General features: G+C 43.2%; 1 protein-coding gene across 1 annotated transcript; it reads right to left on the minus strand.

Annotated features, from left to right (window-relative positions):
* Window positions 1-811: 811 nt before the first annotated feature.
* Window positions 812-25,647, minus strand: SERINC5 (serine incorporator 5). The gene is made up of 11 exons (XM_014964868.1): window positions 25,450-25,647; window positions 18,163-18,341; window positions 17,788-17,870; window positions 14,774-14,867; window positions 12,998-13,209; window positions 12,091-12,186; window positions 9,487-9,613; window positions 7,767-7,833; window positions 4,943-4,982; window positions 4,123-4,270; window positions 812-3,822 (listed from the first exon to the last, which is right to left on the minus strand). The coding sequence occupies exons 1-11, from the start codon at window positions 25,645-25,647 to the stop codon at window positions 3,675-3,677; spliced, it is 1,392 nt and encodes a 463-aa protein (XP_014820354.1). The 3' UTR covers window positions 812-3,674.
* Between the last annotated feature and the right edge of the window lie 1,944 nt (window positions 25,648-27,591).

The raw sequence follows: 27,591 nt of genomic DNA on the forward strand, positions 1-27,591 counted from the left end.
CCACAGCCTCCTCCTAAAGAAATTGATGCCTTATGGTATAGACCAAGTGGTCTGTGCAGTGGGCGGGGAGCTGGCTGACAGGCAGCACCCATGGGGTGGTGGTAAATGGCTGCTTTTCAGACCAGCAACCTGTCACAAGTGGGGTTTCCCAAGGATCGATATTGGGCCCAATACTGTTTAATACCTTCATAAGTGATCTGGATGATGCAATGAAGGGTACCCTGATGAAGTTTGCTGATGACACCAAACTGAGTGGGGAAGTAGACTCCTTGGAAGGGCGAGCCACCCTGCAGGAAGACCTGGATAGGGTGGAAGAGTGGGTGAACAAGAACCTTATGAAGTCAAAGACACGTGTAAGGTATGGCACTTGGGAAAACATAATCCAGGACTGCAGCACAGGCTGGGATCTACCCAGCTGGGGAGCAGCTCTGTGGCAAGGGACCTGGAGATTCTGGTGGACAACAAGCTCAATATGAGTGAACAGTGTGCTGCTGCGGCTAAGAAAGCCAACAGGATGATGGGTTGCCTCAACAAGGGAGTCACCATCAGAGATAAAGAAGTCATTATCCCACTCTTCTCAGCCATTCTCAGGCCACACCTGGACCACTGTGTTCAGTTTTGGTCCGGGCTATGCAAAAAAAGATGTGGACAGGCAGGAGAGGGTCCAAAGAAGGGCCACAGAGATGATCAAAGGACTGGGAAGCCCGCCACATGAGGAAAGGCTGAGAGAAATGGCTTTGCTCAGATTTGAGAAAAGAAGGCTTAGGAGAGACCTTATCACCATGTTCCAGTATTTAAAGGGAAGCTACAAAGAAGATGGAGACTCCTGTTTTACAAGGAGTCACATGGGAAAGATGAGGGGTAATGGGTACAAGTTACTCCTGGGGACATTCCAATTGGACACAAAAGGAAAATTTTCCACAAAGAAAACAATCAGCTGTTGGAATAATTTCCCCAGGGAATTGGTGGATTCCTCAACATTGGACGCTGGGTGCTGGGCCATCTTGTCTAGGTGATTTTAGCCAAGAAAGGTTTGACCAGATCCTCCTTGAGGTTCCTTCCTCAAGGTATTCTGTGATCATCCACACTTGTGATTGGGATGCCTGCTATCAGAACCAGAGAACAGTTACCATTCCCCGCCTTATCACTTGACATAGTGCATGCCTTCTTCTTTAGAGCTTCTTGCCCAGATTTATGTTATAAAAAACATGCTTGGTTTCTCACAGTACGACACATACAGCACTAGAAAGCAACTCCTGTAAGCCTCTATACTTTAGGGAACAGCATTCACCAAGGCAGGAACAAGAGCCTGGACTATCTCAACTGCAGCTCACAGCTCTAGCTCTGGATTGAGATTGTTTGTTAGAATTGCTGCTATGAGTTAGGTGGGACAACTGTTAGTCATCATTGCACAGCCCATAAGCTCTTATCTTAGAGATGGGACAGATAAAGGCTTCTAGATTGCAAATGCATTAACAAAGGCCTTTCTCTGCTGTAGAAGGATCTGCATGGCTGGACTCCAAATGCAGTCAGAGACATACTGACAGGCCCCCATGGTAGCAGAACTTTTGGCAAGATCAGAACCTCCCAGCAGAAGCAAAAGGAAAGGAAAAAAAAAACCACTGCCTTCCACTCTGGAGCTATTTGTTGCTTTTCTAACTCAATGTCAAAGCTAAGCTCCAACTGCTTTCTTTCCCCTAGTTGCAAACAAGGAGAAGAGTAACAAGAAAGTCACCTCTGGACAGGCTCCTCTTTCCCTCAGATCTCTTTTGAGGCTCCTAATCACAGGGGTAGGTGGCAGAAGTATACAGGACTGCAGACCTGTAGATTTTGTTTGAGGTATGCGTGCATGGGGCTGGGAAGATTGCACCCCTAGCAAGCTCCAGGCAGGACAGAAGCCCTAGGATAATACAGCAACAAGCTAAAAACGGTAATGCACACAAGAGCAGAACTGAGATCTGTTACGTTAGGATTTCTCACCAGGTGTGCATTAGACATCGATTATTGCAACAGAACAAATAAGGCATGCAGATGCTTTGGCCATCTCACTGGCCTCTATGTTGTGCTTTTCTTTGCTTCGCAGAAAGCATTGGGTGAAGACTTAAGGCTCAGTCCTATTTAAAAAAAAAACTGCTAAATCGGCTGATTTTGTTAATATCCTGCATATGTCACATTGTATGTATGTATATATATAGAAAGAGACAGAAGACAGAACCTCTGGGACTAGAATAAGTTATAAATTCATCCCACTGGAATGTAGATAATTATAGTAGGTTCAACCTTATTCAGCACTTAGGGCATCTGAGCTGTTGTTCTACCACCAAATTATCTGCTTAAAGCAAATAAAAACGATGTGGTACGGTTTAATATTGTCAAGTCAGTCATTTGTACTAAGGCAGCTGCTGTTACATTTGCGTCTTCTGGTTTTGTATTTCTGACTGCTTATCCCACTGCTTGGAATAGGAGTTCTCCAACAGAAGTTTAGTCTCCATTAATGGACTGGTTGGCTAACTCCCTTCCCAACAGCAAAACATCAACAGAGGAGTATAAAAATATAGCAGTTAGAAAGAATACTTTCCAACCAACACACGGGCAGAAAAGGAAGATGACGCGCTATATATAGTCCTCTTCTGACCACCACTGCATTTAAAATATTATAAAATTAGTAATGGAAACATAACCGAAAAACCTGGGAGATCTTTAGACACAAGCTGAAACAGCAGGGCAGAAAAGTAAATGAGCACTCCACTTTTAAATTTAACAGCAACTGGCAGTGCTCCTCTCATATAGCATTTTCTCAACACCAAACATTTTGAATAAAGAATGTACCGTATCTTAAATCCCTGTGGCAGTACACACAACTTGCAGTTTAAGTAAGCTGGCAAAGCAGCGTTGGACAAAATTCAGAGTTTAAGAATTTGTATGTCGAACTCCCCTTCTGTTAACAACTGGACCAGATCTGAATTGCATAAAATATTCAGGTGCCTTTTAAAGTTATAATAGAATAAATACTCTAATATCATTGGTACATTCCTTTCTCAATCTAGGTACACAATAACTTAATATATTTAATATTTAGATAAACGATTTTTAGTAGATGCTTTGGCAGTCAAATTCTTACATATTCTCTATTTCTACAGAATATTTAGTTACGTTTTCAGAAAAAATTATCTGGATACTACTTAGAGGAATTATATGCTGTACAAAACAGCAGTCCAAATCATCACTGCAAACCGTAAAAGACACAGTTAATAAAAGAGTATAAAAAGGAATGCATATTTGCTAGAAGATACCAAACATTCAAAGGAAGAAGATACATCTGCACCATGAGTTTTTCTTTTCTTGCCAATGAAGCCAGAGAAAGATTGTCAGTTATTTGAAAAAGATTCCACTTATACCATTTCATGCAATAACTGTGTTTCCTACACTCCACACATCAGCGTTACAAAGTTTTGGAACACATTTGTTCCCTTGGGCAATGCTTGTTCATGACAGTTAAAAAAGGTAAAAAAGTCTTTGATCATTTGTTTAGTCTGACTAAAAATTTACTAACTGGTACATCATGATAAGTGGGCAACAGGTGTTTCCTCATTACAAAATGACTGTTGTATTTTATGTTTAACAGAAAAAAAGAAAAAAGAAAAAATAAAAAGGCAGAAGGACCTTCTGAGTGTTCACACTGAGAACTCTCTGGTTGGGCAACAGAGTGGAGCAATAAGAGTCCATAAGTACAGACAGACACAAACCCAACAGGAGACCATCTTAATCCAGAAGATGGACCAGGTTCCGGTGAAGAATTTTTCAATCTGAGCGCTTTCATAACTGTTAAGGAAAAAAAAAACACAACAGCAATAAACTCACTATTTGTACCTCAGACTGCAGTATCCCCTCTTTTTCCAAGTGGGTGACAGACTTCAACTAGGTTCACCCAGACATGAAGCAGGGGAGAGCAGCCCTTTATAGAGCAAGGTCTTTCTCAAGAATTGCCTGGGAAAGACTTGAAACATCTCTTCCAGCTTCTTACTTAAGAAGAGGAGACACACTAATGGCAGAAGTTCCTGTTCATATCTCCCCGTCTCCAGATAAGACATTAATTCCTCAGCTTTAAAGAAATACACTTACTGGAACCAATGAGTTACTGTCATCATCACATAGAGCGAAGCCAAGAAGAAAACAAAGTGGAAGAAGGCATAACTGTACACTGTGCCTCTCTTCTCATCGTAAATCACAGTCTGGCCTCCCCTTTTTTCAATGCGTTCTTCAGCATCAACTGTAAGAGACAGGAAACAAGAAGGCCGTTGCAAATTTAATGAGAACTGAAAACAGCAGCTGGCTTAACGAAGAACAGCGTAAAACATCTATGGTGTAATTTAGGAAAAGTGTGATGCAGAGCAATGCCTGAATATCCCTTGCCCTCAGGGCATGGGCCTAAAACCTTTAGTAAAAGAAATTGGACCACCACTGAAATCCTGCCTTGTATCAGCTTCCTGGACTATTGACTAGTTTTTGAGCATTTGGGCCATTCAAATTGCTCTACCTGTACAATATTCTTCTGAGAAGTCCAAGCTGATAACCTTGATTGTACCAGCTCTGCAAAAAGGACACTCCCTTCCTTACGCCTGCACTGCAGTCTCTGCAGACCTGCTGAGCCAAAAATCCAGCAGTCAGTCCCACCCACAAGCACACCAAGAGCAGAGATTACTCTTTGTATTTTGAAGTAATTGAGTGTCCTTTAAGGAATTATTAACTAGCCTGTTGTTTTAAAATGGTATTGTTATATCCCTTGTTTCCTTCCCTAGCCTAACTTTGATCACTTCAACAGCTTCAGTTTGATATGGTACAGAATGAGGCTACAAGCAGCTCTGCATCTGCAAACATGTGCTCACTCTCTTGGCTTTGGTGTGAAAGCCACAAGTGATGTAAACTGTGAAAACGTAATTACCGTCTCCGTCGGGCAGGCAGCAAAAGCAGCAACGAGCTACCTGTGGGACAGACAACAGGAAGGGTAAGAGTCTGTGCTACAGCGAAGAAGCAGAACAGTTGGTGAAGGAAGGTCTGTTTATGTCTATGTTACAGACACTAATTTAGAGAAGTCTGGTTTGTATTTCCAACCAGCATAAAACTCAAATTAGGATTTGCCAAGTTGTTCATAACAGCAGTTTCTCCTAAGCTTCGGAAAAACCTAGTCAGTAAGATTTGCAGCAAATTTACCAATCTTGAAGAATTACTCTATCCATTTTACATAACTCAAGGTCAAACACTGGTGCAAATAATTATGACAAAATCCTGTTCAGAGGGGCCTTACTTCTTCACACTTTTATCTAAGTGCTTTTTAAATAAAAAAAATTCTTTACTGAAATGAAAGTATCACTAACTTTTAAAACCCTGCTGCATGGACTGGAAATCACAACTGCACAAGTCAGAAATGTACTTATCTTTGCAAGAATTTGCTGAAATGGAGCCAGAATGAGTACAAGCAGAATAAGTAAAAGCAGAAAGCTGGTTTTACTGCTTTAGTTAAATGAAGGTATTCCTTTTTTTTAACTGATGGAAAAAGGAAAGCTGAAATTGACACTTCTTGTGTTGAGGTGTAATGTAAATCGGAAAATGGTGCTGAGCATCCAATAAACATATAAGTAAGTGCATTTTCTGCAAAAGACCAGGGTACAAGTCAGCACTTTCTGTAGTGCATCACCAACATTATTTGCTCTGATAAAATCCTGTTCTGAGATTTATTTTGCCTGTGGTCTGATGGAGATAACGAACCCCGTTAGGAAAATTCCCTTTCCTAACCAGTATATCAATCAGTATGAAAATTGTATTAATTCTGTTAACACATATTAGTTCACAGTATACAATACAGGGTAATAAAGTAATGGAGTTTTACTGGACTTTGGTATTTTTCATGCTTAAGTAAAACAAACTAAAGGACAGCCCTGCCCTGCAAATAAGGTCTTTGCTTCTTGGAAGTCTAGAGCTGTCCACAAATGATACAAGGTACACCTGGACAATCCAGACAATGACAGCATCCTGGCCCCTCTAACACATCTTTGAAACCCTCCCAGCAGCGTAGATAAGTAATTATCACAAGACTAACTCCAGGGACATTTGGATCAATAGAGAAGAAGCAAGAAAGCTGCAAAAAAAGTTAAGTTGCTTTGCAAAGTTTTACTACGACTACTAAACGCTGGTGTGGGTGTTAGTGATTAACCAAATCATGCTATACCTGAATGCTTGAAGGGTATAAGCACCCTGCGCAAAACCACATTCGGGGTCCCCCAATTTGGCAGGAACACCTCATGCGCAGGAATAAGTATTTACCCCTGTAATTCTGTACTTTGCATTCTAGCCTCTCCCCTTGGTCAGCACATACCAGTTGCAAGTTTTCTTAACACCCTCAAAAGTCAGACAGCATGCCTTTAAGGTAAAGTGTCCAACAGAAACATCAAATGGCAGCTTTTACCCTGCATATCCACAATTACATGTACTCCATGAGAAGCCAAGAAAGCTCTTTTTTTTTTTTCTGAGAGACAGGCTGTGAGTTTAAATAAAACCCTTATTCCCTATCTCTTTCTACTGCTGTTCCAGGCCTCACCGACAGAGCCAGCCTGAGCTCCCCTCGGGCCACACTCTCCTTCTGAAGCAGATGCTGCCTTCCCTCAAGCTTTTTTTAATCAGTTGCGATTAAGCCCTTGCACACACAGAGTGATGCAATTAGCAACGCTGGCGCACACACCACTAGCCCCTCGCAAGGCTCAGTTGTTTCCTGCACAGAGGCCGACAAACCCTCTGTGCACCACAAGCGGCTGCAGAGCTACGTTCCCCACTCCCGCCCAGGAGACAAAGGCCCTCTGCGGCCGGGAAGGCAATCAGAGTGCAATTAATTGCTCTTCAACAGCCATTTCTTTACATTCGGGTTCAGCGGGCTCTCGTACCGCTCTCTAAAACCAAACGGTCTGGAAATAATCCCCTTGGCAAGCACTGTGGCCCGGGAGCCGGACCCCTGCCCGCAGCCCTTCGGGAAGACCTCCTATGGCGTAATGCCGCAGGGTGGGCCCGATGGGCGGCTGCTTTCCCTCCGGTCCCTGTCCCGGCCTCCACCTCCTCAGCACAGGGCGGGGAGGCCCAAGTCTAGCCCCCATCACCAACTGTTACTGAGCAAAAAAAAAATACCCTCACTCATTTCCCAGTGTTTCTGGGTGTTCCCAGGATAAAGCGGCCAAGAAACAGGCAGGTGGAATGAAGAAACCCGCACTGCTGAAACGGGGACAATAAATACAATCCGAGATTAAATTGCAGGCAAGAAGAAAGGAAGTACTTGCATGGGGAAATAAAAATAAGGGATAGGAACTTGGGATTATAGTCGGTTGCTATGAGAACAAAGGCAATCAGGATTCAAAATGCTCAAGAATTCCTCGGCTTCTCTATCTGATAGCTTCCCGGCAGTCTCTTCCTCTAAATGAGAGGACCCGAGCCTGTGTGGAGCACAAGAAGATTTACAGGAAGTCTGCAAGACATTAAATAAACTGCAAGAGCAGCAAATTACTTCAGTACATAAAGGCACCTCCATGGGACCAGCAAGAGCTGCAGAAGTGCCAATATGGACAAGAGTCCTAGTGAGTCCATACCCAGAGGCACATAGCATGCATGCTACGAATAAGCTTTTGTTTTCCTCTAATTACAGATTACTTAGCCATGAAAACAACAGCAAGAAAAGCAGATGAGGAAGTCTGCACAGAAATCCTGTGGGAGGAAGCAGAACTCACTTCAGTTTCAGGTGTTGCATATATTCCCCTCAGAGCCTCTGAGCTTGCACGTGTTGTTGAGGTCAAACTAGGAGCAAGAGAAGACAGTGTCAAAACCCTCGGCTTAAGTATAAGCCCAACAGGGCAATTTTTCAACACCACAGCAAACGTAAATAGTCTACTCCCTTGTCTAAGCTAAGCATTTGCCTGGATATAGCACCAACACTAAGCATGTGAAAAGTTTGTCCTGCACGAGTACAAACCAGCCTGACAGACGGCCACTGGCCAACTCAGACTGAATCACCAGCTCAAAAGTAGGTCACTCCTCATAAGTGGTGAATTCATCACCATCAGACAGGGAGCAAACAGCTAAGTGCTCCAATTTGCAATTCAGAAGAGGATCTCCCCGGCTGTGCGGAACCAATGCTTTTATATTAACTTCACATTCACAACTTCGGCTCAGTATTTCTGTGAAGACTTTGCCAGCAAAGTAACAGCTCACTGGCAGCAGCCAGTTTTCAAAAGTAAATTACCAACCACGATTGTCAGTGTACCAGTGCTGGACATCACTTCATTGCATGATTGTAGTTGCGTGTGGGGTACCCTTTCTAGTTTCTTCTGCTTAGAAACATTTCTTCCCAGTCTTCCCCTTTCAGCATGTGTAATGCAAAGTTCCCACTACCCACGGGGAGAGGTGTGTTAATGCTTTGCTGTGTACATTGAGCCTTAGTAAGCAATACTTAATATTACCCTTGAAGGCCTTCTTATCTGCCCAGCTACCTGATGCACTTCCCCTGCAGGTTACGTGAAGGTTGCCTGCAGTCCAGAAACACCTTTCTGAGGCACTGGAAGTACTGTTCTAATGGGAAGTAGACCCATGACACGAGATACATATAATTGATGTAAGAATTAAATGGAACGCGTATGCATATTGGATAGCAGAAGAGCAGCTGTGGTACATCCTCAGAAAGTCTCTTGGTTTCACTTCAAAATTATGAAGGAGTTTCCACATGCGAATTTTGAAGTCAGAAACAGAATCTGCTCAAAAACACACAGCAGACAGGTAGTGCTGTCTCCTGGCAACCCGCACAGCCAGAACAAGCGATACATCACCTTTCAATCATCAACAACTCCCCCACTCCCTGTCCCGGAGCATGACTTAATTTACTGATGTGAGCTGCAATAATATAAGGTGAGCATCACAACTATATGGGCACAAACAGATTTTTTAGAGCAGGAAATTGCTGGCAAATCCTGATTGCGCTACTGTGCTCATCACTTGTTCAAAGGAAGCCTTAACCTCTCCCAAACAGTTTTGTTTGTTTTAAAGACCCTCAAGCCACAGCCTCTGCCAGGAGGCTACAGAAACTTCAGATAGCTTTTTTAGATGGACGTAACTTCATGGAGTTTTTCTTACAGGAAGAGTAAATACAGAATCAAAGCACCCTGAAACTGTTTGGGATCATGGACAGTTGGAAATTTTTTTCCCTCCACCTCTAGATGTAAATTGCTCTATTTGGTTTTAATGAAACACATTATTTTCATAAATTATATTATCTTGTTGAAAGTATTTGGCTAAAACATCTAACCATTCTGAAACTAAGGAGAATCTGAACCTCCCAGCTCAGTTCTATTCTACTTCTCCCTGTTACTTTGTCTGCACGAGGCCTGCTCTAAGCCTTCGCTAGTTGGACCACAGCTTTGCATTTACAGAGAGGTAATTGCAAACCCCCAGACTTACCAAGAATATAAAATGCAGCCAAACAAAATGGTAGTACCCAGGCCAGTAACCAGGTTTTCATCTCTGTGCAGGCCTTGGCTAAATTCAGGGACGCAGATTGTGATGTTCTGATTGTTTTCATCCAGGACTTCACAAAACAAAAGAAACAAAGAGAACAATTAGCAAAGCTCATTTCACTGCATCTTGAAGCAGTTTTCAGGCTGACAGTTTTCAGCAAAATATTTTTATTACTTCAGACACTGTGTAGGTACGTTTCAGTGGTTTCTATCTATCTTTTAAGATCAAAAGAAAGAAATTATGTAAATCTGACCTGGCAGATTCTGTGTTTTGGGCAAAACAAAAAAGCAACTTGGTAAGGTACTAAAATTTCTTGTTTGACGAGAGCAGACACAGACAAACATGGAAAAAGACTGTCTCATGAACTAAGAAATAATAAGTTGGAAGTTTACCAACACTTCACCCAAGACTACAGAGCTATATAACACTGAGATAGCACAGACCTGAGACCACAAACTTCTTAGACCGCAGGGGTGCCTTGGGGACAACTATGAAATGCATAGTGAGTGGAAAATGGTGGTGCGTAGCCTGCCTTGTTCTCAGACTGATGTACAGAAGACCAAAGAAAAGGAGATGCATCAGTTAAAGGCAGATTTTATCTCAACAGCTACGAAAATACTAATTTAGGTCTGTGAAATGAAACCAGTTTAGTTGTAGATGTTCCAAGATGCATCTAGCTTTTTGGTGCCTTCCTGGGGTCAAAGCAAAGCAGAGCAGTAGCCCACAGCATCACTTCGAAACAAGAGATTACAGCTGCACCTTATCTCAAATAAAAAGCTTTCTGAGACAATGCTGTTTAAGGCAAACTGTGTTCCCAACTCTTCCTTCCTTCCATCATCCACTCTGGGATGGCACAACTGTTTGCAAAGGCAGAGGGCAAAACACAGCAAAGGCTACTCGCAGGTTAAAAATAAACTCCAAGTCAGTCACCTGAGCTGGTGGGGGAGGACTTTGTGAAGCCCTCCAGGGCTGCACAAACAGCAGAGACTGCGCAAAGGTGGGAGCAAAACAAGGAGTAACAAGCCTTTATAGAATCATAGAAGCATTTAGATTGGAAAAGACCCTTAAGATTATATCAAGTCCAACTGTTAACCTAACAACTGCCAAGTCCCCCACTAAACCATGTCCCCAAGCCGCATCTACATGTCCGTTAAACACCTCCAGGGATGGTGACTCAACCACTTCCTTGGGCACCTTCCTGTTCCGATGCTTGACAACCCTTTTGATGAAGAAATCTTTCCTAACATCCAATCTAAACCTCCCCTGGCACAACTTGAGGTTGTTTCCTCTTTTCCTCTCACTGCTGATTTGCAGGATGGCCAATTTGGAAGTCCCTCCTTGAGGAATGAGTCAACATTAGGTAAGTTCATGGCAAATCAGAGTGTCAGTGCATGGGACACCTTAGTAAGTGCCAATACCCCATACATTCTCCAGCACATGTCACTGCAAAAGCTGCACAGGCCAGTATAAGAGTCCTTATCACACAGACAGGGGTGAAAGGAGCCTCTGTGACAGCAGATGACAACAAAGACAGTTCTCTGGCTTGGGAAGACAAGGAGAAATATCTGATTCAGGAGGTCTGAGAGAGTGTGTGTGATGCATACTCTGACAAATGCAATAACCACACTTGCAATACAAAGAAGAAGAATCAGAGTATTCACTTGACTGCTTCTGAAGGCTTTGACTGTAACAAGCATGAAATAGCACAAGACCAATGATTTAATACCATACATCACTTTCTTTCCCTTTTTTCTTCATTTTTTTTTACACTGTGCCAAGTCTTATGAGTAATTCAGATGCCTCTAAATTAACTTCTAGATTCATTCAAAACCACTGCTTAAGCTCTGTAAGTAAATCTTCCATCTAATTACTGTCTGATTTTCCATTTTAGCTCTAGAATACATTTGTTTATGTGTGTCTATGCATACACAAGTGTGACAGAGAGATTCTTTCCCCCCATCTCTTCCCTTTCTTCTTAGGAGGTATCTGTAAAAACTTCTTTCGGCCAACAGACTTACTTTCCTCTAATTATTGTTGTTTCAACTACTCAAGACTAAAAGTTGAACAATAATAGAGTTTTTTAGCATTACTAATTTGAACCAGAAAAGTATTCTGTAAGTGAAAAGAATGCTCCCTCTCCAAATAGGTGACTTCAATGGTTACACAGGAAAAGGGAACAGTTTGAGCTGTGCTTTTAAAGTCTTGCTGTGGTTTTGTAGTGTAAAGAACTTAAAAAGTACGGAGTTCCCGACTTGCAAAGCCAACGGTTAGAAGGCAAGTAGAGTACAGGAACTCCGCTGAAGAAGAGCATCATCTCAAACAACTGCAACATAACTAAGTCTTTAAGGTACACGGAGAGTGTCACAATTGCATGGTCTCTCTGCAGCACATTTATTTTAAGTTTTTTGCGATTTCTTCTGCATACACCAGAACAGAACAAACCCAGCACTCCTATATCCCTGAATTTGTTGATTCAGGTTTGCTAAATTCTTGCTTTTAATACATGGCTTGACTAAAAGAATGTACGTACAGCATTAGATAACTTACTAGTTTCTGGTGGCTTGCTGGATAGTGCTGAGAAAGTGAGGTACATAACATAGCAGCTGATAACTCCTGACTGTAGCAAACCAGAATGGGGCTGGCCTTTAAAAGAAAGAGGAAAATAAGTGATTTTTGCAGACGTTTCAACAAATTGAAAAATTCTTGTCCCTTAGGAAACAGAACACTGGTATCTTTCAGAAGAGAAAAGTATCTTTTACTTTTTCCTTAAAGCAGTTTGTAAGTCTTTGAGGCAGTTTAGATATATTTCCACTGGCATGTAAAGAGAAAAGAGTCTGTCCTTTAGTTCTGCCAGCTATTTTAGAAAGGCATTAAAGATTACCACGTAAGTAAAGAATCACCACTGTGCTCTTGCCAAAAGCACCAGCTTTCCAAAAGCTATTGACCAGCTGCCATGATAGTTTTATTTGCCTGTAAAATTTGTGTTAGAGTCACTCAGATTACTATTTCCAGGCCCAATGTATGCAAGATGCTAACAGCACACATAAAATAAACCGAAGGATGAAATACTACTGTCAACTCCTCCAGACCCAAACTTCACAGATGGTAAATCACAACCAGGCAAAAGTAAATGGTACAACACTGGTGAATGAGTTTGACAGCTATTACCTCAACTGCTAGCATTGCAAGAGTTGTGCGAGTTCCACAACACGTTACCAGCCATCAGCACGTGAGCCTTCTTTACACTACGACTGTCTGATGGGACATGCAAAATGTTTCACACCTGCAGTATTAGCAGCTGAGCTGATGACAGCACTTCATAGTCTAGATTAAGGGACAGGGGCAAGAGCTCTGAAGTATCATGAGACTTTCTGCCTGGAACATGGCCCAGCCTCCAGGTGCACAACTGTGGCAGCACCAGAAACCTAGGAGGAGAAGAGGTCAGTGGACTCACGATTCTGGACACAGGGCGATATGGCCACCAGCGACACAAAGAGGCACAGGCCACCGTTCACACCGATCAGGACCTTGTTGTACATGCAGCCCTCTGAGCGTGTGTAGAAAAGAGCCATGAGGACCAAGGCTGCCACAGCAATGGAGTACAAGATGAGAGTGACCAGGGCCAGCAAACCACTCCACATCTGCTTGTGGTTTGCACCTGCAGTCCTGGGGAGAGAGACAGACAAGCACGTTATCTTTGTATTCCCTTCCCCTAGTAAAATTCTAATAGCGCAATAGTTCCTATCTGCAAACACAGGAGACAGCGCTCACTTCCCTGAAGCATGTGTACGTCACTACACCAACACAGGCCCTTGCACGTTTCCTCCCATGAAACAGAGGGAAACATTCCTTAGCGCTAGTGTTTATCCTCAGTATTATCTTGCCCAGCTGTTTCTGCGGTTATAGCCCAGTGTGACTCCTACAGCTCCCAGTCTCTGGGATCAGCCCCATCAGCGCATCCCAGCTCAATGCTTCACGGATTTCCTCAGTGGGAACTGGAGAGTGCCCCGGCCTCAGCTGGTGAGTGGCTCTCCTCACTCAAGGACAGCAAAGGCACATTGTGCGGCGTGGCATCTCCTCTGCCCCATGTGCTACACTGACAGTTTTACTACCCTTTTGCTCAAAAAGCCTCCTCTCCATGTGGGTCTACCTCGTCAATCTCCCTCAGCTAAAGCATGGTCCATCTTGTTTTCCTCTCTTCACCTTCCAAACACCTCTTGTAAAGATCACTGGGTTTTTTAGGAGTAGCAACTAAAAAAGTTGTTTTGGCACAAAGGGCCTTTTGGTGTACGGAAGGCTTTTTCTGGTGGTGGTGTTTCACTCTGTGGAAATGTGGCTTATTTTAAAAGAATATCTAAGATAGAGAGTGCTAAAGTTAAATGCCACTGCTGGAAATCTTTCATCCATAGAAAAGCACCTACTGTAATTAGCAGTAACAATACCTGTGCTGTAAGGAGATCTCACCCCTACTCCCTGGAAACAGGTATCTAACAAAGCCCAAAGGTTTGTTAAGACTCTTTCTTAGTAGTCAGTATGCTAACTAGAACAAAAGAGGATTGCAAAGGTTGATAGAGGAAGAAATGAGAGACAGAGAGGGTGGAGGTAGGAGTTCCTGCATATACGTGGGAGGACAATTTAAATATTTTAAACTGATGAGAGGCTAAGGGCTAGGAAGGTAGGAGCAAACATGCTTAAACCAGAAATGAAGTCAATGCCAGAATGGGGTATATGTGGGTTCATAATGGAATCTTGCATATTTAGATGAAAGCAAAGAAGTTGAACAGAAAGTAGTTCTCATGTAGAGAAAAAAAAAAATTAAGCTGACACAAAAAAGCAGGATTTACCAGTTTACATCACTGCACTGAGTTTCACTGCTACATTTTGCAAATCCAGTTTTATTCTCTTGTACCACTCTGTTTCTTAGCAGGCATATTGTCATATAAAATATAACACAACTTCAAGTAAGAGACTTTTGATTCCCAACATGCTTGGAAGCCAAACAATTCGGGTTAAGAATAAATAAGCAGAGTAGAAATGAATAAGGAAGAAGCATCTCCACTGGGGAAGAAGAAAGTGGCTGAAGCAAAGATGAACAGCTCTAAAAATTGACATTAAAATATCTTCTTTCAGAAAGTACACCCATACTACTTTTAAATTCTTTGTTATGACAAAAGTATTGTTCAGGAGTCCACCAGAATTTTATGTAAATAAGCACTTGCCCAACACATACCAATTTTTATTCCATTTGTGTGCGAACTCAACAAGCAGGATGAGCTGAATGGCAATGAAAAGGAAACCTCCTGTTGCTCCCACGTAGCGCCAGGCTGCAAGGCAGAGGGGCAGAAAAAAGGTCAAACTGCAGTTGCCTTTCCCTTGAGATAAAATGGAATTATTGTCTATGCGGTGAAGCCATTACGCAGTTTGAATATCTCACAGATGCAGCAGGAGATGAGAGATTTCAGCTAAAAGCCCAGCCCAGCCAACTCAAGATTAGCTTCCTGATGAATTCAGTATGCAACTTGCTACACTTTCAAAGCAAGCCTGTTAGGACATTTACTGAGTTTCCCTAACCCAGAGAGTTTTTATGGAGCTTGAGTTACTATATTCATACAGAAAATACTGAAACCTTTATTTGTGAATGGCAGGAGGGAGGTGGTGTGAAGGCATTTCACAGGAATCTAAACCCCTGAAATTGCAAGGTACTGGAAACCTGTACTAAAAAGGGCAATTTCTTCCCTTCCAGATTCCAGTACCACAGAAAAACAAAGGTGGGGCTTATCCATTTACAAGTGCTGTCCCCAGCCACTCCCAAGGAGATGGGAACAGTTGGTATTCACTGACTAGGTTTAAGACAGGTTATTTGACTACTTAACCATTGACCTACATAGACTATATTTGTGTAGCTGTTTGGACACTTGGGACAACAGATCTCTTATGTGCAACACCCGAAGCCTCTGAGGAAATACAGATACCTATTAAAATGTTTAGTTGTGCGTGCAGCTTGTGCTGCTGTGCAGGGCATGGCCTATAAATTACTTTGGGTGTGCAGCTTTTTGGGTGTGCAGATTTCAGTGAAGAAGACCAAAGAACTGCATTAGCGAAGTTCAGCCGTATCCTACCATTGCGTTTTCCTTTAAAAAAAAAAAAATTGTATAAATGAAGTGGAGGAACAGACCAGTCAGGACACATTATCCTTAGCAGATGATGTAGAGATCTTTTTTTTTTTCCTACTGTGCCATGAGCTCATTATTTGAAAGTAAGCAAAAATGCCATTTGTCTGGTTTTACTAAACATATTGCATGCACTGGATAAGCATGCTGTTTTTCAACAAACAAAACAAAAAAACCAGAAAAAGTTACCATGTAAAAAAAAGTATAAAAAACAGGCTGGGAACAAGGTTTCCATGTGTGTTTGGGAGAGGCACAGTAGGAAACAGCTCGCTAGTGGAGTGAGCAATGAAATAGCCAGACTCTCAGGATCTACCACTGCCACAGGTGGGACACTGTGGGCTGTTTTATGGATCCATCATAGATAAAGGTTAGCCTGGTCAGTGTGGATTTAACACTACAGCCCACACAAACCTAGAGCTTGCATGTAATACTCCTCCTCCATGATTAACAAACTGCTAAGCATGGGAAACATGGAAAGAGCTTTTTTTCTAATTTTTAGAAAAACTAAGAAAGTTGGGACAATGATCAAAAAGCAAAAAAAAAAAGTAGACAGTGCAAGTTTCTTGATTGAAGGAAAAAATAGAATGGGGAAAAGAAATCACACAATACACAAATTATCTGTAAGTCTCAAATTTAGGGTCTGACTGGAGGACAATTTAGCGGGATGTGCAGAATACAGTTTTAGACAGAAAACTGAAGAGCTAATTCTGGGAAGAACGCTTGTTAGGCTGTATCTCCACACTAGATTAGACTGCTGTTGAAAAACAGCATTCTGATCAGCACAAAAAGTTCTGTTTCCCCTTTTCCCCAAACACTTCATTTCTTGATGGCTTTTCACCATGAAAAGGGTCGCTTGCGAAGATAATAGGCAGTCTCGCTTGCTGGTGAGTACAATGCATTGCACTGCTACGTCTTTCTAATCCAAGCAGCAATTAGATACTAAGGACAAGCACATACAGCCATCTGGTGACTTTACAGAGGGATAAGGAGCCCTTCACTTCTGGGGCATCAGGCTGAACCAGGACCAATCAATCAGCTGGTAAGACCAAGAAGCTGAATTACGCATATCAGTGGTTTACCTGACATGGTTTTTACCTTAGTTTCCCTCAGCACTGGGCTCATAGTATGTCTGCCCAATCTCTCCTCTTTTCCCATGTTACTCCTTCCTCTTCCACTTTTAAACACCCTGGCTAGAGGGGATTGGAGTTGAAAACACAGGCATCTAGGCAAGATTTAGTGGACACAGGCGGCAGTCACAACTTCTCCTTTGCATTACTGGTTCCATCCCTTTCCACCCACCCAGACTCAACAGCTTTAGGGCTTACAAGTAGCTGGCAAACTGAAGAGCACAAACTCTTCTCGGTATTACTGGCCCACAAGAGGCCTGTGAGAAGTCCCTCCCCAGTGCTGGCATTTAAGCACCAGGCCAGTACCAGCATTCCAGTGCAGTGCCACGGTGTCTTCCAAAACGGGGAATGCTTCAGGCACGGCAGAGTGCTCAGCAGAGCACTCGCAACATGCCCCAAGAAGTCTAATTTTACCTTAGTGCATTTACTCCACCAGCCTGAAAGCTAACAACATCCCAAATTCTTTTGTGTCTCTGCAGGTTTCCAGGCAGCCACCAGCAGTGCCCAGCAGGTCAATGTGCCCCGCTGAGCGCCGACACCTCTCCACCACGCTGCAGGGTCCCCGGCTGCTGTGCTACGGCAGGGCCACTAGCACAACCCAAAATAACAGGAGGCTCTGAGCTCTTGAGTGAACACTTTCTTGTGCACCATTACAGCTCTTAAAAAATTTGCAAGACAGCACCGCAGTGGTATTTTTAGCTACCCAGCTGGTCCACTTTTGGTCAGAAAAAAACCCATGCTCTTTACTGCACATTCACATGGAGACCACACGCTCTGTGCACACAGAGTTCTCCCCCAACAACTCTGAATATTCCTTTTGCACCTGGACTATACTGGCTCTACTTCAAGAAATACGGCGATATTCACGTTGATCAGACCTTTAGGATCTGTAACCACACACAAAGTAGCAAGGGAGAAAGCACCATAACAAAACAAGAAGGACGTACCATTGAGGAAAGTGTCCTGATCAGGAATGAAGAAGGCTCCTGAGCACATTGCTGCCAGAAGTATGAGTTTAATGAGCCAGAATCTGGACAAAAGGAGGAGACAAAAAAAAAAATCACCTGGTTGTAATAGGAATTAGAGGTCTTCAACTTAAGTACCATGAGAAATCTCTATTTCAAGCCCAACAAGAGAAAAAAGAGCCTATGATGACTGATGGCCACTTCAGTTAGTTTTCGCTTGATTGCATTATTTTTGACAAAAGCAGTAAAATCAACTTTTGTTTTCTTTTGTGGGTTTTTTTTGGCTAGTACTACACCCAACTGGAAAGCAGGCAACACAAACCTGTAAAGAGAAGTGGGAATCAAGCAAATACTCACCCATTATGAATGTATGCTCGGCAGCTTTTGCTGCTGTTAATTTTGATGGTGAACAAGAAGAAAAAAAAGAAGAAACAGGCCATTCCAAAACAGACTTTGTACACCGCAGAGTATCCCACCAACTTCTCGCACATCTCGCCTGCCTGAATGCCCTTGCACAGCTCTTTGTAGAAGGGAATCTGAAAAGCATAACACGTTACAAACTATCAGATAGGATGCAGGGCTCCTCGTAACCAAGTATGTCTATGTCTACGTCCCACCAACTTTTCACTGGCTCCATTTAACACCTTTCACTTTTGATAGCCCTCAGCTTGGATTTAAGGGTTCAAGGTACGCAAAGAAATCTCAACCACAATGGACTGGAGTTTTCCAGAGCCTCCACCCTCAACTCCTTCCAGATGCTTTGGGGTACAAGTCCACCTACCTTTACTTCATCTCTCTTAGCTTAAGCCATCCCTGCCCCTTACTGCTTATCCCCTCACCCCGGGACCCATGCTTTACAGCAAAGACTTTAATTGCTTCAGGTATGGCTCCAGTTTACGTGAGCCATACCAGTGTTTTTACCAGCCGAAGGGGCATGAACGGGGCTGCAGGGCATGAAACTCTGGCTCGTGCTGCCCTTGGTGGAAACGTAGACCGAAGCACATCCAAGAAGCACAGGGGCAGCAAGCCCCCTCCCCTCCATCATGCTCTCTGACAGGAAGTTGTGCCAGTTGCCCTGATTTTGTTTTATATTAACAGAGAGGCAGGAAAATTCCACCTCTCTCTTGACTCATTAAATATTTGCCTTTGAGGCCTTGCTCTCGCCACAAGGGAAAAGCAAACAGCTGCAGATTTTGGCTTCAGTTTCACCAGACAGACATGATGCTGGACGCTCAAAAAAGCAGGTCTATGTGGCCAGGACCCACTCCTGTGGGGTGCCTCTGTGCAGACACTCCCCCCTCGCTGCTGGAGAGCCATTCAGCTGCCCAGAAATACAGGCGTTTAATTAGAAAACCAGCGTTCTTCTGAAAGAAAGAAGGGCCTCTCTGTACGCTCAATAGCCCTCAGCTGAGGCTGGTGAGACCAGTCGAGCAACACGTCAAACCCTCTGGAGCTGATCACTGCTACCTGCACAGGTAACTGGAGAAGGCAGAAGACAATGTGTGCCAGGACACAACATGCACGAATAAATAACTTGGTCGAAGGAAATGTGAATTGGGATTCAGAAAGCACTCAGCCAGGCCAGATTCTGCTTAGGAAAAATACACAAAGATTGTGGGCAACACCATCCCTGAACATTTCCAAGAAATTGGCAAAGGTAGGAGTCTCTTCTTCCTTCAGCATGCAGGTCAGTACATGAAACCAGGACAGTGAGAGAACAAACAGGACCCGAGAGCAAGCGATCAGGCAGCGTTCCCAGCTGGGTAGAAAGCCATCTGAGATGCAGGAAAAAAAGGGATAAACACATAAACTGCTGGCTTCCAGCCACCAGGCTCTGAAAGCCTGCTTCCCCCAGCAGGACATGCAACTTCCCTTCCCCTGCCAGCAACTCAAGCCAGTCAGGAGCTCAACAACCCTCCTGGCAATTTCCCTAAAAGAGCAAATATTTTAGCAGCTCACAGCAACACCGAGTAGCTGTGCTAAGGGCATCAAATCTAACTATGGTAGCGAGCTGATCCTAGGTGAGCTAGAACCAGCCCAGGAGATGAAATGCAGGTCTCGATGCAGCTATATGGTGTTACAAGAACAGATTGAAGCTGGGCCACTCTGAGATGCTCTCTCAGAAGTAACTCAGAGATGAGTACTCACTGTGTGAAAAGTTGGACAGAGAGCAAGAAGCTGTGACTAACTTGCATCCAAGAGCTTTTAGAGAGCTTCTGAGAAACTGTTCAGGGTATCAGCCATGCCCTTCACAGCTCTTGAAGGGCAATGAAACATCAGATCGCACAAACGTGCCAACATTCAAAACGAGCAAATGGATTGACTGGAATAATCGAGACCTATCAATGCCACACTGATGCCAGGGCAAGCCAAGGGGCCACAGCAATGCCAGGCAAAGCAACTGGGCTATCAATTAATGCTTTCCAGTTCTTTGCCTAAAATAACCACCAGACAGCAGTGATTAAAAAAATGCATAACATTGAATTAACAATATTTCTGAGAAAATCAGATACTTGTTTAATATAGATTATAGTACTGACCAAGGAGACAGATTTCTGTAATATCTGTACTTGGTACCAAGCAGCATTTTGCTTATGAGAGTTAGAGAACAAAACAAAAAAATACCATGGAACTTGATGAATCAACTAGCTAATTAAAAACAGATCTCTGGGTAACTGTAAATGGGCATCTTCTTTAATCGCATAGGTTTCTACAGAGATCTGGATGGGATTTTTGACCCTGTATGTTCTTTTCTCCATTTAGCAGTAATTTCCTTACGGATCTGGCTGAGAGAAAATGGATGGATTCACAAGAACAATAGCTCACTTTGTGCCTACATAAGCAACAAAGGGCTCAGCCATCATGTAGTACGCACAACACTATGCAGTAATAAGCGATGTCCACAGGAACAGCCCTGTGGGATTGAATGCCCTTTTTGGAGACCCATGATCCTGAAGGAACAATACAAGAATAAACCCAAACTCTTGGGGACCCCAGTAGATAATAAACATAAGCACAATGCTGGGGACAAAATGGCTGATGTAATGAAAAGGGCATGTTTTTGTGAGAGGATGGTCTGCTGCTGGGAACAATTTATCAAGGCTTATGTGACTTCTTCACTGAAAGTTAAAAATGACTAATTTTTTAGGGTTTAAAATTCTGTATCTCTGAAACGTATCCAGCTGCTGAGCAACCTGCCCAGCCTATGTGATTTACCAGATTTTCCATTTGCTGGGTAGTTTTGCCAGCTGTGAAAAGTCACGGATTAGTTATTTGCCAAGTTTGATATTGCGGAATATCTACTTCTAACCTTTAGAAGCAACATAAGCTGAATTCTTTGGCCTCTGCATAGGGGAACAAAACATTATTGCAGCAGAAACTCAGTATCCACTCAGATAATGTAAACGCTTCGGTGGCTGCACACGCGATGCCCTTATCGCAGCAAAGTCAGTAGCTTTCCAAGTGCAGTGAAACCCTTTGAGACAACAGCAACATCTACAGAAACAGGGACAGGCTGCCTTGAACGTGCTTTCCGCCCACCGAGAACTGCAGGTACCTGAAATAAATGCAGTGCAAGAAGAGAGCCCACACAGCCACACCGTGTCCAGGCTCCAGCCATCTGGGGCTTGGCCACCTCTGAGGCTGGGTCTGTCTGCACCCAAACGTGTGAATGCAGGAGCCCAGGAAATAGCACCAGCAGGGGAACAGAAAGAAAGAAATGTGTAGAAATGGGCCTGAGGAGCACGAAGGAGACTGCTTTTGTCTGGATGTCCTCATCCAACAGAGGGAGAACGTGGCAGATGAACTTTGCTACAGAAACAGAGGAAGCATGAAAGAAAATCTGTGTAGATGGGGAGACAAGGGCAAACAACCCAGGTAAAACTGCCTGTTTTCAGCCGCTGAGAAACAGAATAGAAAAACAAAAAACCAATCAGATCAAAACCCAATCCATCTTTCAACTATGGCTACATTCTTATCAGAAATAGACAAGGGCATCTGCCCTTAAAAAACTCTTTTTTGGTAGCAAATTTGGGTTTTAACATCATATAATTCAGTTCAGGGACAAGATATAAACCTGGCAGGGGAAACAAGCCTGAAAGCGTGCTCTGCCAGAACATGTAATCACATAGAACTGAAATGCTTTGACACAACTGAACTGGTTTTTACTGGTGTTTGTTTTCCTGAAAACATCTTTTTAATTTTTCCTTTCATTATTTAAGTAGGACATGGATATTTTCAGGATGAAACCACTAGTTTTGAAACAGCTCTAACATTAAAAATTTAATTTAAAAAATAATCAAAACATTATTTCAACAGACCAAAAAATTATTTCCCTTTTCTTCTCTCAATTATCCTTTGAAAGCCTGTGAAATATAAAGTTTTGCTTCAACAGAACATTTGTGAGTACAGCTGTACCTAGTTTTCAAAAAAAACAGAATAACTGAGAGAAAAAAAAAATGGATCAAGGCATAGAAGCACTTCTTCAAGTTGGGTCCCGCTTTGTTTCAATTTTGGAACAGAGTCAAGTCTCTAAAGCATTTTGTGTAACTGCATATTGGTCTTTTCTGTCTTTCTGTCCCCATCACTGAGGCTCTCATGTCTTGATGCACACTCTACTCCATCTTTTGCCTTGATACACAACCTTGCTGCTCTGAAATCTATTCTACATCCTACTATTCAAAATATTTTCCTGGTCAAAGCCATCCACTCTTTCCCTATGATCCCGCCACTGACTCTTGCTTCTTCCCCAGAGATCAAACGTAAATGCCTTGGTTTCTTTGCACATTTTTCAGAATTTAGCCCTTAGGGGGTCTCTCTCTTGGTGTCCCGTGGGCAGAGGAACAGCTCTGGAGATGGGGAAGAAGAGTGAAAACAACAGCGAACCTCCCTCCCTGCCCCTGCAAAAGGCCCTGTTCAATTCCGAAGGCTCAGCAAAAACCACAATGTCCTCAAAACGCTGCTGGTCAGATTAGGAACCAAGGTTTTGAAACCAAATACTCCACAGGTACTGTGTCCTCCCACTAAGACATGTTTTCATCTACCTCCTAGCTTTGGGGAGGATGTGGAAGTTCAGCTCCCTGGGACAGTGCCTCACTTTTCCAGCCATGTTGCAGGGCACAGAGCAGGTTCTCAGCTCTGGGCTGGCATCTGCAGAGTCCGGTACCTCAGGAACTCAAAAACTGTCTTAAACATGTTTTAAGAGACAGAATGCACAACCATGGGGGTAGATAAATACTGCAAAACAAATCCAAACGTTTTTTAAAAGTTTCTGTTTAAGGTGTTCACAGGAGATGTACATTTGCTGTTGCTTCCTCTCAAAATTACAATAAATACTTTTAGAATTACTTTAGACTGGGGAAATTATAGCCAATCAACAAAACCCCTCTCACTGACAAGGGGTAGATTCCTTTCACAGAACATCAGCATAAGTATTTGATCTCTAAACGGGTAAAGCAGACACACGGTTCCCTGCCAAGATTACCTCTCCACAAAGGACTGCACTAAAATATTAAATTTTAATTTTTTATTTTAATACAAAATTTAAAAAATTCTAATTAAAATTAATTAAAGTTCTCTCTCCTCTCAAGAGAGGGTGGGTCCTAGAAGCATTATGCAAAGTGTCTGCTTACAGGAGTGTCTGGCTGCAGGAGCTAGGAACGCTCCACGATCCAGCCAAAAGCAAAGGAATCAGTAGGTGCCCAGCACTTTCAAAACACAGTTCATCATTGAGAAGCTGAGATTGGTAAGTCTGAATAAATATTTTGAAGGTGCGCTCTATTACAACTGGGCTGAATTAGCTTCAGGAGTCTTTGAACTTTTAACAGCCCCGAACATAATTATTAAATTAGAGAGCAGACAAAGAAAGCCTACTTTCAGATGGTCCATTTCCCATTCAAAGACATCAAATGCTCTAAATTAAGAGAGTGATTATCTTTCCACTTCGCACTAACAACTACTCTTTGTGCCATTTCTTCCCACACTGAGCTTTCAAGACTATGAACTGGAAAAGAAATTTGGCAATACTGAAAAGCATGTTGTTGAAGGCTTCTTGAATCATTTGCCTGTTGGATAAAGAGCGAGTATTTTTTGTTAGGGATACAAGCTGCATTAAAACCACATTACTGATGGAAAATGACTTTATGAAATTTGGATATGAGCTCGTAATTTGTCTCCCACACTTGAGTTCCTTGGGTTATTCACTTTATTGCCAAGCTAAGCATCTAGTGAGTCAAAGTAATTACTGGCAAGCAATTTCAGCATGCGCATGGTGAAAAAGACCGTTCACCATGTCTGTAAGGCAAGCACCATGTCTGTACTGGGTGCTCTTACAGGGCTGCCACCAACTTCTGGGTGCTGGGGGTAAGAAGGTGGATAACTCAAGCAAAGCACTACGTAAATGAAAGAAAATTAGGACGGAACACACAAAGAGGGTGCAATGGGAAAAAAGAAAGGTGACTGGCAGCAGAGTGAGGAAATCCTCAAACTAGCCCTGCTGTAAGCCCTTTGGTTCATCTGTGTTGCAGGCACAGGGGTGGTACCACCAGCTTCTGGATCCAGGCGGCTGGGGAGGGAAGTGCTTCACCGACAACTGGAAGTCAAGCACAGAAGGTAAGCAGCTTGACCAGTAACTGGTTAAGTGAGGACACAGCCCTAACTGTGCACCCAGCGGTGCTCCTTCTTGGGAGGGCAACACAAAACAGCCAGGTGCCCGCAGGCAATGAGGGAAGACACCTGAACCTCCAGGGCAAGCGCATTCACAAACTGAAAGCAGGCCTGACACCAAGTTTGGTGCAGAAACTTAATATTGAAGAATTGAGCAATCCAGCCATTGTTCCCTCTACTTGGAAACAGATTTCTCATCTTGTAGTTTGTAGAGGCTGAGAGAGAGGATTTGTGGTACTGAGAGCAACTTGGGTGGCTTAAGAAATCAAACCAAAGATGTGGTGCAACAGGTCTAGTGTGTAACTGCAAGCAGGTTGGTGAGCATTTAGCTTAGGAAAATTATATTAAGACTCTGAAAGAATGTCCAGTTTCAAAATCTAGTTTTAGCCACAGCTCCTTTCATGCTTTTGAAGCTTTTTAATTAAAAAGACAATTAGAGATGAACAATATCACAGGCCATGTGAACAGGATGACTCAACACAGACTGAAGAAAACTCCCTGTAAATGATCTGCAGCACTGTGCGTTGCAGTAGTTTGTCACACAACACCAAGAACACAGAATTAAAATTAAAAATGCAACACTTGAAGAGTTATTTTCTAATTTGCCGCTTCTGCTACTACAAAAAGTTGCCAGAGATGAACTCAGCATTAGACTGAACTGATTTGTTCTACTACATCATGTTCCCTAACAGCCTCTAGTGACACTGCCCACACAGCGGACCTGGGACGGGCTGGCTGCAGCGCGTTTCCACACAACGAAAGAGGAGGAAGGCTGCCAGTCCTGTGATCCTGGACCCTTCCTGTTGTGAAACACACTCGACGGGTGAGCAACCGACAGGAAGAGGCCGGGCACGGAAAATCATCCCATCTGGGTTTGGAAGAGGACGGGTGGAGGGAAGTGAGCGCTGCCATACGTGAAGAGTGGTGGAAGGAGCCCCCTTTCCTTCCAGGGTCAGGGGGGGGTTGGGCTGTCTTACTTACGCGCGTTTTCATTTCGTTGGCTACTGTTGTTGACATCATGATGCAACAGATGACGGTCACCAGGATGAAGTAAAGCGCATACATGAAGCGGGTGCTGGTTGACTGCTTTATCTTGGGGCAGCATTTGCAGCACAAGGAACAAGCGGCAGTACCACAGCAGCAGGCCAACTGGAAAGTAAGGCAAAAAACACAAGTCATTCTACCACCGCCTCTAGGTTTCTGTTGCAAAAGTCAGACACGGAAGTTGGGAGACTTCCTGTAAAACTCCAGAATTTCTTAAGTCCTCTCGTCCCAGCTGAGCAGCATTTAAGTGGAAGCAGACTGTCTTGTTTATCAAAAGTCATTAGTTTCTCACATCAGTTTCTCACTTTCCCACACGCTAAGGATAAGAGTGAAGAGGATGAGGAGGAACCCTTCCCAAACCCTTAATCCTGCTCTTTACTACCTCTGTGCAGCTCGTGGTCCTGACATGTTTCACCCAGCAGAATTGGAATTACAGTGGCAAGGCTCTACTTCCTGCAATGCATTCTCCCCTCTCCATGGTAAAAAAAAAAATCTGCACAGGAAGGGCACAGACCCCAAAACTGCTTGCTTTTAACACACAGACAAAACTAATTTGTTTCTAAGACAAGCTGGAGGTTTTGTTTTAAAACAAGCTGTGCTGATCCATTTCAATTCACCAGAACCACACTGTCCTTTTTAATGTACCCTTTCTGGTACCCACACAGACAAAAATTTATTATTATTATTATTATTATTATTATTATTATTATTATTATTTGCTACAGAACTTTTTATACTACTAAAGACTTCGAGCAAATTAAAGTGGGGAGGGAAAACTGTTTAAGCCATACTTCAGCATGGTTGTGTTGAAGGCTATATAAACAGACAACAACTACAAAAAAAAAACCAAACAAACTCAAAACAACAAACAAAAAACTACAATAACAGTTCTAAATATTGTGGGCAGTAGGGTAAGGATCTGGGAATACTGTAAACAAAGCAAAAGACAGCTGAACTTGAAGGACCCAAAATACACCAGCACCATCTTGTACTGAAGAAAGAGAAGAAATGTAACTTCACAGTTATGTAGACACACTTTGCAAACGTGAAAGCTGGGATTCCCCATGCAAGATGGGCAAGGAAAAAAATTCACAGCTGCAAGGCAAATAATACCAAATCATACTTCAGCAGGTACTGTCTCCAATTTTTAAACATTATTAAAGACAAAATTCCTTATGTACTTTAGTTCTTTTCTACTTCTTGGTGAAACTGAGAATCCACCAAGATGAAAACCAAGAAGCACAGCAAAAAGCACATAATTGCTCTATTCAACAGGGGAAAAGGTACTGAATAAATACTGAAAAGGATCCAGCTGGATGCTCATTATTTCCATGCTGTCAACAGAATTGTTAACTTTCAAAGAAGCTGCATTCACCTTCCCTGCCTTCTGCTTTTAGAAAAGCCATATGTAAAAATATAAATATAAGCCTTACTTTTATACAAAAGGCCGCCCTATCCTTGGCCAGGCCCTTCCTTGCAATAGGCAGCAGTTTCCTATGGCCCCCACGCTTCCCAGCAGGCAGCCAGGAGCAGGGATCTTCTCTTCCAGGTCTCATTGCTGCAGATCTGGGGCAACGTCCCCCCTCTGTACTCCCACGTTCGAGGGGCTCCCTGTGGCTAGTGTGAGTGCAGGGGCGGTGTGCTGGCAGTAACAGGGGCTCAAGCACACCAAGAATGCTTTTTCCTGGTGTTTCCTCAGCCCTTGGAGGGGCTGTGGGGATCTTCAGAGGACCCTCCTTGCTTTCTAACAAGCAGTTACACAAGATGGATGGATTCTCTTAGCCCTTGCCAAGAGATTCAGAGTGCACAAGTGGCACATTTGAGCCATCCAGGCAAACTCCACTCCCTTGTATGTGCCTTCGGGCACCAAACCATCATGTGCCATTTTCCTCCCAGGTCGCTGCTTCTTCTAGCATCAATGACTGACCGACCTGCAGAAGAGGGTTTCACATATGTGTTTGCAGACACACACATCTGATAGAACTTCACGGAGTCTCACAACTAGACTGGTTGATCAAAGACCCCAAATCCTTTTGAAGAAGTGTCTTGAAAAGACTCACAGCTTATCATTTCCTTGCC

This window comes from Calidris pugnax, unplaced genomic scaffold (assembly GCF_001431845.1).
Source record: "Calidris pugnax isolate Ruff unplaced genomic scaffold, ASM143184v1 scaffold273, whole genome shotgun sequence".
In the NCBI taxonomy this organism is placed as follows: Eukaryota; Metazoa; Chordata; class Aves; order Charadriiformes; family Scolopacidae; genus Calidris; species Calidris pugnax.

Bases quoted from the DNA above. Each gene is read 5' to 3' on its own strand.
- SERINC5 (XM_014964868.1), bottom strand. From the start codon at position 25,647: ATGACTTGTGTTTTTTGCCTTACTTTCCAGTTGGCCTGCTGCTGTGGT. The intron at 18,342-25,449 runs GTAAGTAAGACA...TATGCTTTTCAG, and splicing joins CCAACGAAATGAAAACGCGC to ATTCCCTTCTACAAAGAGCT. The intron at 4,983-7,766 runs GTGAGTTCTGCT...TCTGTCCCACAG, and splicing joins ATGCAACACCTGAAACTGAA to GTAGCTCGTTGCTGCTTTTG.